This window comes from Homalodisca vitripennis, chromosome 4 (assembly GCF_021130785.1).
Source record: "Homalodisca vitripennis isolate AUS2020 chromosome 4, UT_GWSS_2.1, whole genome shotgun sequence".
Lineage (NCBI taxonomy): Eukaryota > Metazoa > Arthropoda > Insecta > Hemiptera > Cicadellidae > Homalodisca > Homalodisca vitripennis.
The window spans coordinates 157,425,906-157,439,142 of NC_060210.1; the positions used below are offsets into that span (position 1 = coordinate 157,425,906).

Genomic DNA, 13,237 nt, shown 5'->3' on the forward strand with positions numbered 1-13,237 from the left:
TAACAATAGAATAACAATAATAATATGCAAGATACACAGTTACAGTGACTTTGCACATCAGTTGCTGTATATATAATAATATACTTCATTAATAACAATATATAATATTATAACATTGTGACAAATACAAAGGATTAACAATATAATTAAAAATACCTTGATGTCCGTGAAATATTAAAAAATGTATTTGGTATATTATTTTTTATACTTTTGTCAAATATAACTTAGGTTTATATTGTAAAGGCTGTGGCGTATTTCCCGCGATTTCAACCCTTTTTTGTGATCAGTTGGTCACCCTGTCAATGATGACTGTTTTGAGTCGTATTTTGTGTTGTGTGTATTTAATGAGGCCCTGAAAGCAATGTATAAGATAGTTGTGGAGGAGAGTGTTTTGCGAGTTAGTTTTCGGAAAATTTGTACAAGAAATGACATTCACATCAACAGTGTCATGTGATAATCATAGAAGTGTCTCAATATGTTAAAATCAAGACCAGCAGGGAAGCCAGCTAGATTGGCTGGATCTGGCCGAAAGTTAATAAGAACATTTACAGATACAGCTCCATTGAATAATGAGTGCATACAAGCTTCTAAGGAAATTTGTTTAGGTTTAGCAGTTTTCCGTGCAACATTTGGCTGTGATGATGACAAAAGGGTTAGTATAATTAGCGTATAATTTACATACAGTGGAATTTTGTGTTGATTCCTTGAACATCACCTTCATCAATTGGAGGTTTCTTAAGCCTTTTGTTTGATGTAATAAGGTAAACGTTCATTTTTCAACTGCCCTTGATTTAATCCATAGCATTTTGGTTATTAACAATCATGTAGGCTAAAGATTTTATTGTTGCCAAACTTCCATTCTTAACCTATAGGCTAGTTGAAAAACTGTGTGAGGTGATCTTATTTAAGATATCTGTAGAGTAGGATAGGTTAATTTAGCAGATGTATTTGTGCATAGCCTTTGTTGATGACAGCTTACCATACTGAGTAAATAACACAGTTGCACAAATTTGATACTCAAATTTTCTACTTGTCCATCTCTAGGCTAATACTTGGACAACTCAAGCTTACCCTAATATTGGCAAACAACGATTGGCTACGGTATAATAAGCGCCCACTAACATAATTGGATTATGATTATCGATTTTAAATATCGATACCATCTAATAGGACATTTGACCTATAAATCATAAATCATTGCCAGCTTTCTTTATTTAGAGTAGTGTTGTCATTACCAGCTGTCGTTATTTCATTTATGTAGAAGAAGGCTAGTGACAATGAGAAGAACAATGGCAATGATTATGTAGATATTGGCTCAAAATGTTTTTACAAACACTGAGCAATGTTCTAAATGGTTACAAGATCATGACCTTGCTCCTTTAATCTGAATTGTCCAGCTTTTTATTTACAAGATGAAAACAAGAATTAAACGTGGAAATCAAATAGTGTTTTGCTACAAGAAAAGTGAGAACAAACCTGACGTATCTAAAACCGATCTTGAGTTAAGACTTATTTTGAATATTCTAAATTTGATATTTTAAATACAATAAAAAATCGTGTACTATTTTGGTTGAAATCAAACAAACCACTACTTTTTATAATGAATTTACTTTTGACACCATCAGTACTTGCAGAAATACCATTTCAGATTGGCTAAAGTAATTGTAAGTATTACGCTGTTCATATGTCGTTTAAATTAGTTTAGTTATTTTATGCAATCTGAAACAAATACATTTATTTTACAAATAAAAGTATAGCATTACTATAATACGATTTTAAAGCCTAAAACTTAATTCAGTTTGAAATTATCATGTTGAGGCTACTAAGAACCTTTGACGCTTATATAACGAACTCCAACAGTCATCTCCCGCAGTAGACTAGACCTATCAAATTATCCTTGCACCTCAGAATCTCAACATTTGCGGTTAGTGATTATTATTATTATTATTATTATTATTTCAACGGCATCCGCCAATATACAATAATTTCACAACATTTTCATGCAACTTAAATATAACATCAACAAAATAAATAACAACTAATTAAATTACAGAAAGTAGTGAATATGCAGTGGAATAATAAATAAGTATTAAGATTTGTGAAATAATGTTACAATAATGAAAAATCACAAACATCATCTCCAACTGATATTAAGGGGAAAAAAAACTCTATCACTCATTACTGTTGCAGTCTCTTTTTAAGGTGTGCGATGCTGTCATAAAACATATCACCATCGGAAGGAATGCTGTTTCCACGCCTATGAAGTCGAGCAATAGGACCGTGGTAGCTGTAATTGTTTGAGTGGTGGCAGGTTGAAAACATATTCCTGGATCTGGTTCCAGCAGGCACCAATAGGGATATCCTACTCAGAAGCTCTGGTGAATCGATCGCCCCATTGATAAGCTTGTGCAGGAAAATAATATCAAACATTCTCCTTCTGCACTCCAGCGTAGGCAGAAGAAATTCCTGCTCAAGTGCGGGGACAGAGACCTCCCGATAGGCTGCACCTCTCCGGACTCCTTGAAGTCTGCAAAATTTGTTTTGAATACTCTGTAGTTTGTGAATATGAGATGCGTAATGAGGGGACCAAACAAGAGTACAATATTCCAGATTAGGCCGAACTAAAGCCTTATACAAGAGCAGTAGTGTCTCGTCACCGAACGTCCCTCTAGACATTCGAAAAATGAATCCTAGCATTTTGTTTGCCTTCAAGGATACCGCATCAATGTGTGCATCGGGTGACAAATTTGTAGTCAAACTTACTCCAAGGTCGTTTATCGAGGTCACTCGCTTGATGTCGCCGGATACAGTGTAATTGAAAGCAACAGGATTCTTCAGACGACAGAAGGTGATTGTAAGACATTTGGTTGAGTTAATGACCATCTTATTATCATCGCACCACTCAGCAATTAGGTTCAGATCACGTTGAAGATTGAGACAGTCATCACGAGAGTAAATTTCTTTGAATATCTTGAGGTCATCTGCGAAGAGGAGATATTCCGATGATAGGTGGCTGATGATGTCGTTGACAAACAAGTTGAAAAGAATAGGGCCAAGCTTGGACCCCTGTGGGACACCTGAGGTGGGAGGAAATTCTTCAGACAAATGGTTTCCAAGTTTGACCCTCAGCGAGCGTCCACTTAAATAGCTCTTGAACCATTCTAGAGAGAGTCCGCAGAAACCATATCCTTCGAGCTTGGAAATCAGAAGTGAGTGACTAATCTTGTCAAATGCCTTGGAAAGGTCTAAATAAATGCTGTCCACTTGATGTCTTCGATTAAACGCAGAAAGAATATAGTCTGTGTAGATGACAAGGTTGGTCTGGGTGGAACGACCCTTGCAAAACCCATGTTGTTGGGGGACAATGATACTCTTTATGTCATTAGATATCAATTCCAGCACTAAACCTTCCACAACCTTAGCCAAAGCAGGCTGGATGACGACTGGCCTGAAGCTGGTGACATCAGTAGCATTTGGTGTTTTAGGAATCGGCACAACATAACTGGACTTGAGTGCTGTGGGAAAGATGCCGTCCATAAATAGTCTATTAAGTAAATTGGTGAGAGGCTTTGAAAGTTGAACGCTACATTTCTTGAGAACTATAGGTGGGATGAGATCAGGACCATTACCTTTGTTGACATCAAGTGACTCCAGCTCCTTCCGTACTCTTTCCTCACTTACATGGAAGCGATTTACATTGAAGTTGCTAGCAAAATGAAAGTCTAAAGTTGTGTCATCCCTGGGATTGAAAGTTGAGGGGAAGAAGCCAGCAAAAAGATTGCACATGACATGAGGGTCATCAGTAACTGTGTGATTAAAAGTCAGACGAGTTGGGATAGACTGCGATTTCTGCATTTGCTTCACATAACTCCAAAAAGATTTTATATTGGAGGGTATAGAATACTCAATATGCCCAACGTATCTGTTAAAACAATCCTTGGCCAGCAACTTGCACTGGGCCCTGGTATGAGAGAACCTCCAGTAGTCCTCAAATGATAATGAAGTCTTGTAGATCCTGTGCAGTTTCTTTTTTAAGATGATTAAATTTATCAGTTCTTTAGAAAACCAAATGGGAAACTTGGACAATCCAATCTTTTTCATGCAGGTGTTGTCCAAAATAATTTCTCTAAGTTCCTCGCAAAAACGACTGAAGGCTAAGTCAGGGCCCTCCGCCAAACGCACATCGATATTAGCAATGGCCAAAGAAATATTAGCAATGTTGCACTTTCTGAAGTTGGGGATGAAAGTAGCAGTGCAAGAGCGATGAGACATTTCAGGAAGATCAATCACAGCTGTCAGGGCAGGATGGGCTATATCTTCAGCTACCAAACTCTCTGCGGTGTGCGATACAAGACAAGGGATGTTAGTGAAAATTAGATCAAGGAAATTTCCTATGTAATTAGGAATAGTATTCATCTGCCCAAGGTCGAGAAAAGAAGTAAGCTCCAATATCTTGAGAGCGGAAGGCGAGTAAGTGTTCGGAGGTTGTGCGGTCCAGTCGATCCTTGGCAAATTAAAATCTCCAGCAATAAACACAGAAGAAATATTCATATTGTTCGAGATGACGGTGTGAAAAATGTCACAAAATTCTATATAAGTCTGGTGGGCAACATCTGGTGGTATATAAACAGTATTTATAAGCATATTTGAAGAATGTGCACACCTCAGAGCAACAAATATGGTTTCAACTGCTGGTTCATCAATGGGAATGAGCCATGAGGTATAGCATTTCTTGACTGCAATCAGCACACCACCACCAGAATTTTTAAAACTTGTGAGCGCCGTCCTGTCTTGTCTGTATATGGAATAGTTACTTAATCCCAGTTCGGCATTAGAGATTTCATGGGATAGATTAGTTTCTGCAATAATTATAACATCGTAGTCACACAAGGAGTGAGCAGTTCTAAACTGATTCATTTTGGAACGTAGCCCATTGGCGTTTTGAAATCATTATTGTAAATTTGAAAGTTCATTCAATGTATTACTTTTAGTAGCTAAAATGTTTTAATTTCGGATCCCAAGTAAACAACCTTTCCACGACCCTTCCACGGCTCAGCCAGCGTACGCAGAATGGTAGATTAAATCTAAATATTTACTGTCCAACCTTTCTAAGTTGTTGTTGGTTAAGTGCACTACAGTACTTAAAATGTAGTTTACAGAGCTTACAAATTCCAATTCATTACATTTTCCCACTTTAAAAGTTTGTTGCAAAGGTCGTCTTGGTGGATGACATAATGAAAGAAAAACGGAGCACTTAAAACTTCATTCATTTTCACAACAAGCCCCCTTTGTTCTCAACCATACTCCTATCACCATTAGTGGTCACGCTTTTTAATCTATTGTAGATTACAAATGCAATTTTATGTTTCCCATTTTTTCTGTTGAAATAAAATTTAAATTAAGTAAATTGTCCGAGATGCTTCACTTTGTACTGTGTAAGTTTTTTTATATAATTAAAACATATTGAGTAGGAAATACTCATACACTATTGTTTATCTCCTCTGTCACTTAGTGATGTGCTACTCCTGGACATTCATAAGGTTGCCTAGGTTTAAGCGACATATTGGTTTTTGCAGTGCTCAGTGGTAGGTTCAATTGAAAAGTATAAACCAGCCAGAAGTGATCCCTGCTGGAACTTTCTCGAACCATGCATTAGCAGTGCCTTTAACACTTTGACGCCGGCTCTTTTTGACGTGCGCTGTGCCTGAGTGGCCGTGCGCGCTAGACCAGTCTGCCCTCGCTGGGCAGCGGGATTTCACTCAAATCTCACGTCCCGCGCATCGTTCTAGTTATTTGCCTCTAACTTTCTTATTTTTTATTCAATTGGTTCAAAGTAAAGTTTTTATATTGTAAAACTAAATTACCTTTATTTTGAGTTAATCTTACGAATTTTCCGACAATTAATATATGTGTTTTACATTAATTTAGTTTGAAAAACTTATGTTTCATTACATTTTAAGCGTGTTTTGTAGTAAAAAACCTAGAATGAAGCTGTTTTCAAATACTTATGATTGAAATTAGTTTTAATATCAAATTAGTTTTAGTCGAAAATCACTAAGGGGCTTCTTTGTTCCATTTTCAGGTTTGTAGAGAATATAGCTGTTCAGTACAGTAGTATTCAAAAAATGAAAGAATAGTTTCTTTGCAAGTAAACGTTCCAAAACAAAGTCAACAATTTCAATTTGTTTTTTGTGAAAAAATACATACTATTAAGAAACAAACAAAAAACATTTGGCATGAAAAGGTTAGTTCGTTTAGGAGATACAAAATAAAGAACAAAGCACTACAGCGCGGGACAGCAGGTGTCCCGCTCGCTACTCAGCCACCCAAGTATGCCGGGACAGACGCTGTCCCGTGCGCTACTCAGCCACTCATCACGAGTGGGATAGATGCTGTCCCGGCTGACCTAAGAGGGTTAAAACCTGTGTTCTAACTTTTACAGTACTATTTTCTTATTATTAAAACCTTTTTTAAGTTCTCATAAAATTAGCATTGTATGTATATTATCCAAAATTGCATTTTGTTTAGATTTTTAATTAACTCAAAAGGTACATTGGGTATGATTTTATCTTTTCTTTATTCGTATAGAGAGTCTGGAAGAATCTCATGGTCTGGTAGTTACTTGACGAGCCGTTATGAATCTTTTCAGTACCTTAGAAAAAAACATCCAAAAGATTTCTGTTGAAGTTATTATTTTATATGTATGTTCATGCACTCTTTTGGCCAATAGTGTGCCCTAATGAAAACTGATTTTCAATATTTTAATCAATGCTATCGTGCTGATGAGTTCTTTTAAAACACTATTATTTTATTCAGTAACTAGAGCACAGTTATGTAGTTGATGATAATGACATATATATTAAAAATAAAATATAACGATTATGTTGCATTAAATTATTGAGGTCAAAGTATATATTTTCCAATTGAGGAACGTTTTGCTATTTATCTTGAGTCTCAAGTGCTATTGCACATGTAATGAGATAAAAGTTTTATTCGTGTTCTATTGAAGTGTAAGTTTCGAAAAACATTTTATAGTAGCCTCTCTCTAATTCCGCTACTTTGGGAAGGTCCGACCGGATTACGATTTGGCAAAATGAATCTTTGTGCTCTCATTATATCACAGTTTCCTGAATGCTAATTTTCTATAAATAAGTTATTCGATTTAATAACTAAAATATGACATTAATTTCATTTTTTAATTTTACAGTAAATATTTTTATAAATCAAAATATGTATGATCTCACCCTACACTAAGTCCATCTGTAGAAAAAACTTATTAATCATACAGGTAATTGTTAGAAAACAAATATAACTTATAACTGTGTTTATAAAAATGGCAAACGTCAAAACACCTCGAAATATCTAGATGAATTAAATAAGAATTCAAAACCGTACCAAAATAAAGTAAAAGCAATTACGTTGCAACATGTCCGTATGGGTCATCGAGTTTATTTCAAACATCACTTTAATTTATTTCCACCCAATTACCAGTTGAAATGAGATCTCATTATGAAATAGCTGATTAAATGGATGTCATTGTTTGAATACAGAAACCGGTTAAAGCGATATCCGATTGATAGATTGTCCGGCTGAGAAGAAGGCTACAGTATTTATTATTTTAAAATTATCAATTTAACCTATTTAGTTCCAACGTTCATATATACGGATGTTTGTAAAACCACCGAGAAATGCCAATGTCCATTTATACGGATATTAATAATTTTTTGTAATGTATTATAAATTGTTTTGCATATAAACAATCATAATGATCCAAATTATAGTGGAAAACATATTGATAGCAATTTTTCAAGATTAATTAGATGTTTAGTTTAACACATTCACTGCGGGTGAGGTCTCGGGACCTCAAGCGGAGGGTCCGGCGCATGTGCATGAGGTCTCGGGGCATCATGTGCACATCACTTCTTTCTTTCATTAGTGTGTCCTTGGCACTTGTGTGGGATGGTTGAGGTTATGTTTGTTTTGTTGTATTGGACTACAAAGTAACCCAAGTGTTTCAACCTAGTTTTTACAGAACACTGATAGTTTATTAGTATGTCCAAATATACCTGGACAAGATTCCCAGTCTACAAGAAAACATCTAACGTTAAGTTTAAACAAAAAATATATATTAGCATATTGGGTACGTAATGGGCTGAAATTCAGCAGTGAACGTGTTAAATTTACTGTAAAAAACAAAAAAATAAAAAAGTTGCTTTCTAAAAAATATTACTTTACAGTTTTTAAAATATGAATAACAAATTGGTATTTTTGTCTTTATTGTTTATTTTCTCTTTCAATTGATGTTATGTTTTTATGGAATAACTTTTCACCTACTATATCTCAGGTTAAACTAAAAAATATATATTGTAAGTAAATATTTAGATTTTTGTAACTTAAAAAAATTTAAATTTTACTTAAATATAAGATTTGTTTTATGGTTTTTAAGAAGAAAAATTATTTTTCTGCTAACTTATTCTAAATGAAATGTCACTTATTCAGAGCTCAGTGATAGCCTGTGAATTTTACAAACTGTGTTTCAATTTCATGAGTTTAAATTAGGGCTTCAGGGAAAAAAGTATAAAAACGTAGGTTTGCACAAAAAGTAGTTTTGTGGATGATAAAATAATTTTTTGTGTATATGTACAATTTTAGTTGTACTTAGTAGTATCATTTGTTTTGAATAAATATTTTTTCAAGTGTTGTTTCTCATATAAAACTGGAAAAATATTCAAAAACCTTTTGGTAAGAACCATTTGTGTTGTTTTTTTTTATATGATAAATTAGCAGTATATGCATTTTTTATATGTTTTTAACTAAATAACTTTATTTTAACTAACTAAATGAATTTATCTGTAAAGAATATAACACAAAAATAAGAGCCTACCTAAAATTAGGTGTTTTTATTTTATGGATGTTTTAGTAAAATGTTACAAAATCGTTAAAATAGGCTTGGCATTTTTAAGCAGTGCCTCGAGAGAAATCTAGCATTTTTCAGACAAACTTTTTCATCTTGCAACAGCACTAAAAGGGTTAATGTTTACAATAGTTATAAAAAGTTTTGTTACACTAAGTTTAATGGTTTCAGATAATGCATGGTATCTAATGATTTACATTTTTTTCAGGAGTCTGTATTTCATGGGTTTAGCCCTTATGAAATCAGATTGGCCACAGATAAATCACAAATTAGAACCAACCAAGTTGAGAGAGAACACAGAGCTCGTGGGGTTTTATTCACACCATATACACCTGGTAAATGCCCTTTGTTACCAGTTTCGTCTCTCATGACATCTTCAAGAAGTTGTATATCTGATGTACAAACATACGGAAAGATAAAGTCTGAAGAAACAGAATTGGACATTTTGCCTCTCGTGGACCAAAGTATTCATAAAAGGAACAAAGTAAATTGCTTTGTAAAAAGTACAACAAAAATTTCTGAAAAAAATAGAACGGTTAATCCAGAATTTAATGGCAGATCCATTGCAAGGAAATTTGTTTTACCAGTGCGTAGTGCACATTCTTCCAGAGTTATTAAACCCAACAAAAGATTTCGTGACACTGATGTTGCTGCAAGCTCTGAGATAAGTGATTATAGAACAAAGAGAATTAAACTTGAGATATCCAGTGACCACTCGACAAGCTCGTGGATGGGAAAGAGAAGTAAGTTTATTATAAAACATTAGACAATAGTTACAACCATGTAGAAAATAAGTGGTAATGATGAAGTCTTTTAGTGTTTCTATTATATTGTCATATGATCATACACTGCTTCAAAATAAATTATAAACCACTATTTTTATCTCATGAGATTACAAAATTTAAAAAAGTAGAAATAAATTCAAGAGCCTCTGAATTCAAAACACTTCAGTTTTGCTCTAGTATGCTTAATAATTGGCATATAACCAGAATATCCCCTCATAAAACGTTTTGACTGACACTATCTTGAAGTCCACAGAAAGGCAAAGAATATAAGGATTTAAAAATGGTTTTAAATTGTTTCCAAACAAACTTCAAACCAATGTAAATATTTTTGTAAACTATTGTTTATGATTTTGAGTTAAATGACAGGTTTCTGTAATATGTTTGTCTATCTTAAATTTGTAAATTATCCATCTTATATGTTTATATTATAAAATATATTGGAAAAGCTATTTTAACAAATACATTGTTTATAGTATACATGCAGCATATATGTATTAAAATTACAAGCTGGATTTGAGTCACTGGTGCTATTGGAAAGGGTACTAGCCGGCCAATTTCAAATGTTTTACTCATTGTGTTTTTGTTTCAACAGCTAAGTTGTCAAAATGGCTGTTGACTAATACTTCTCATGGTATCAATCCAAACTGTTTTCACATTAGATAAATTGAGTATATTTCCAAACTAACAGTGTTCTTTATGAAAAGAAATTTTAACCAGTTTGTGTAGAAATACAGCTAATTGCAAATTGTTGTGCAGCAGAAGAATCTAGCCAGACAAACAGTGATACAGAAAGTAATGATACACAAGATTATTGGAGTTCATCCATGAGCACAACCAGTTCGAGTGCCAAGGATGAAGACTATTGCACTAAAACCAAAGGGAAAGTTATTCTTCGAAAGGCAAAACTTAAGGTTGAGCCAAACCCACCAGCAGTAAAAGGACCCTTCTCTTCAGGTAAAGTAAAGTGGTGTGCTCAATACTAATTCATATTATGAGTATCATATCTTACAAAAATACTTTGTTACCAATTTAACCCTAGAACTGGCAATCACCGCATATGCGGTTCATTTGGTCTCCCAGAATTGATTGGCATCGTCGCATATGCGGTCCACTTGCGCTGTTTTGTTTCCATGACTCGTGAACATGTAATTATTAAAAAAATAAAGTTTTATCTCACACCAATGTAAAGAAGAAGAATCAATCTACATATTTATACCGGTTTTGTTGGTCTTTGCTTTTATGTTGCATTATCTTTGTACATTGCAAAATGTTATTCCACCCCGCACTAGTCTATCGGTAGACAGCTGACGACAACAACTGTAGCGTTTGTTTCATCGTATTTGATCAGTCGTTGCAGCATACTTTGTATAGGTTATGTTTGTTTTGTTTTATATTTCATTATTAAACTATTTAGTTAGATTCTGAATGACGATCAGATGATTGGAAGACCTTCAATTGTGACTGACTAACTTGTGAAAAAATCGAGATTGCGGTCTGTGACGATCGCAGATTGACGTTAGATGAACTTTCTGCGATGTTTCCGCAAATCTCCAGATCCCTGATACACGAAACAATCACAGAAACTCTCGGATATCGGAAATTGTCTGTGAGATGGGTCCCAAAACAGCTGACAGAACAGCACAAGTTGAATCGAATGCAGAGTTACAAAGAGTTTTTGGAACGTTACGAACTTGAAGGTGATGATTTTCTCTACTCTATTGTTACTGGAGACGAAACTTTGGTTACCCACTACACTATGAGACTAAGAGGCAGTCTAAACAGTTTTCACCTCATTATAAATTTCAACCGGAACTTTTCCCTTCACAACGAGGTAGCGAATGACTGCGTGAATTTCGCACTTGGCGGGAGATATGATCGAAATTTTTCACAAGGGATGGTACTGCGTCAAGAATTTTCAACACACTAACCTTGAATTGGTCTCGTTTTGAAGGGGATGAGTCAAGCTACGCGGCAGTGTTGCCAACATGTCGAAAAAGTATTCCCTACAGCTGTGAGAGTACCAGTACACTTACTTTCTGGACGTGCCTCTTAGAATAAAATACGGGTACGGATTTTTTTATAAACTACTATAAGTATAATTTTATGCATTCAACAAACTATATATTTCCGAAATAAGCATAAAATTTAGAGCAAAGTGTATATCTCAGATTTCTTACTTGATACACAGGAACTTTGCTAGGCAACGGAATGTTTTGGTAAAAAATTAAAAAAAAATTTTGAAAGTAAAACAAAATTTTGTGTTTTTTTTATTTATGTAATTTCTTTAGGTATATTTAGATTCTGTAGTCTTTTCTGAAAAAAATCATGTATAATATGTTACATTTGGAGTAAGTTAATTGGTATAAATACTTGTCTAAAAAACCCATTACATATCAATCTAAAATACTGCGGCATTTCAGGAACAACCGTTGCCAGTTCTAGGGTTAATAAGCCAACATTTATTGTTATTAGTGCCTTAGTATCTTTTGTAAAGGGGAAAAAGTTCTTAATATATGTATATATTTATTTATTTAAAAATTAGTATAATGAAAAGTCAACTAAAACCCTTTTAAAAATGTTTTTATTGCCATTCACGTGTTTCGTTATTCAACCATCATCAGTGTACATTAACCTCTAAATAAATAATAAACAATTAAATATACACATGTGGTCCATTTAAGCATATGTTAAATTTAAATGAGACAGTTGTTATTTTGATTACTAATCTGTATTTAATATTTTAATTTTTTTTTAATTGGGTTTGTCTTATTTTTCATATTACTATTTAAAATGTTATGAGTATCTTTATTATTATTTAGTTAGATATGTAATTCTTCTTTTGTGTTTAATTTCTCTCCTTTCCTTTCGATATCTAAAATTTCCATGTTCTTTACAATATTTGTGTGGTTATGGTCAGTTTCAAATAAGTGTTCAGCAAAATTTGATTTTTTTGTAGACATGTTATTTGTTTTCAAAGCTTGTATATGTTCTTGAAACCTTTTATTACAATTGTTACCAGTTTGCCCAATAAAATAGCTTTCACAGTCACTACAGTTAATTTTGTATACTCCAGATTGTTTGTATAGTTCTTGTTTGTCATAATTTTGCTTCACTTTGTTTTCAATAAGTGTAACCCTCCGAGTGGCGGGACATTTTTACTGATTTTGTATGTTCGCAAAAGAAAATTTATATAAAATACTCTAAATTATATAAGTATGACAGATCATATATCAAATTAAACTACATAACACATAGCATACAATACAAATAATATCAAACACTTATCTTGGATAGGTATGAAAAACTAATGGGTTGAATTCCAAAATAAAAATTCCAATTTTTTTGTTTTTATGTTAGGCTGAGTAAATGTTACTGAATTTAATGTTTTAACACAAATCCAAAATAGCCATTTTGTTTAAAATTGATTTCTGAACAATATCTTATATATATGAAAATCTTGAGTCACGATGTATGTTGCCAATAAACTCCAAAACGACTGAACCAATTTCAATCAAATTTCACATGTATCCGTAATTTA

General features: G+C 33.6%; 1 protein-coding gene across 2 annotated transcripts in view; it reads left to right on the forward strand.

Moving 5' to 3' along the window:
* The first annotated feature begins 314 nt into the window (after positions 1–314).
* LOC124360396 (histone-lysine N-methyltransferase trithorax) overlaps positions 315–13,237 on the forward strand; it is a 73,579-nt gene continuing 60,656 nt past the window's right edge. For both annotated transcript variants that reach the window (XM_046813998.1, XM_046813999.1), the window contains exons 1-3: positions 315–652; positions 9,123–9,657; positions 10,456–10,653. In XM_046813998.1, coding sequence (XP_046669954.1) covers positions 476–652; positions 9,123–9,657; positions 10,456–10,653 — 910 coding nt within the window. In that variant the 5' untranslated portion in view covers positions 315–475. The remainder of the gene's footprint in view (positions 653–9,122; positions 9,658–10,455; positions 10,654–13,237) is intronic.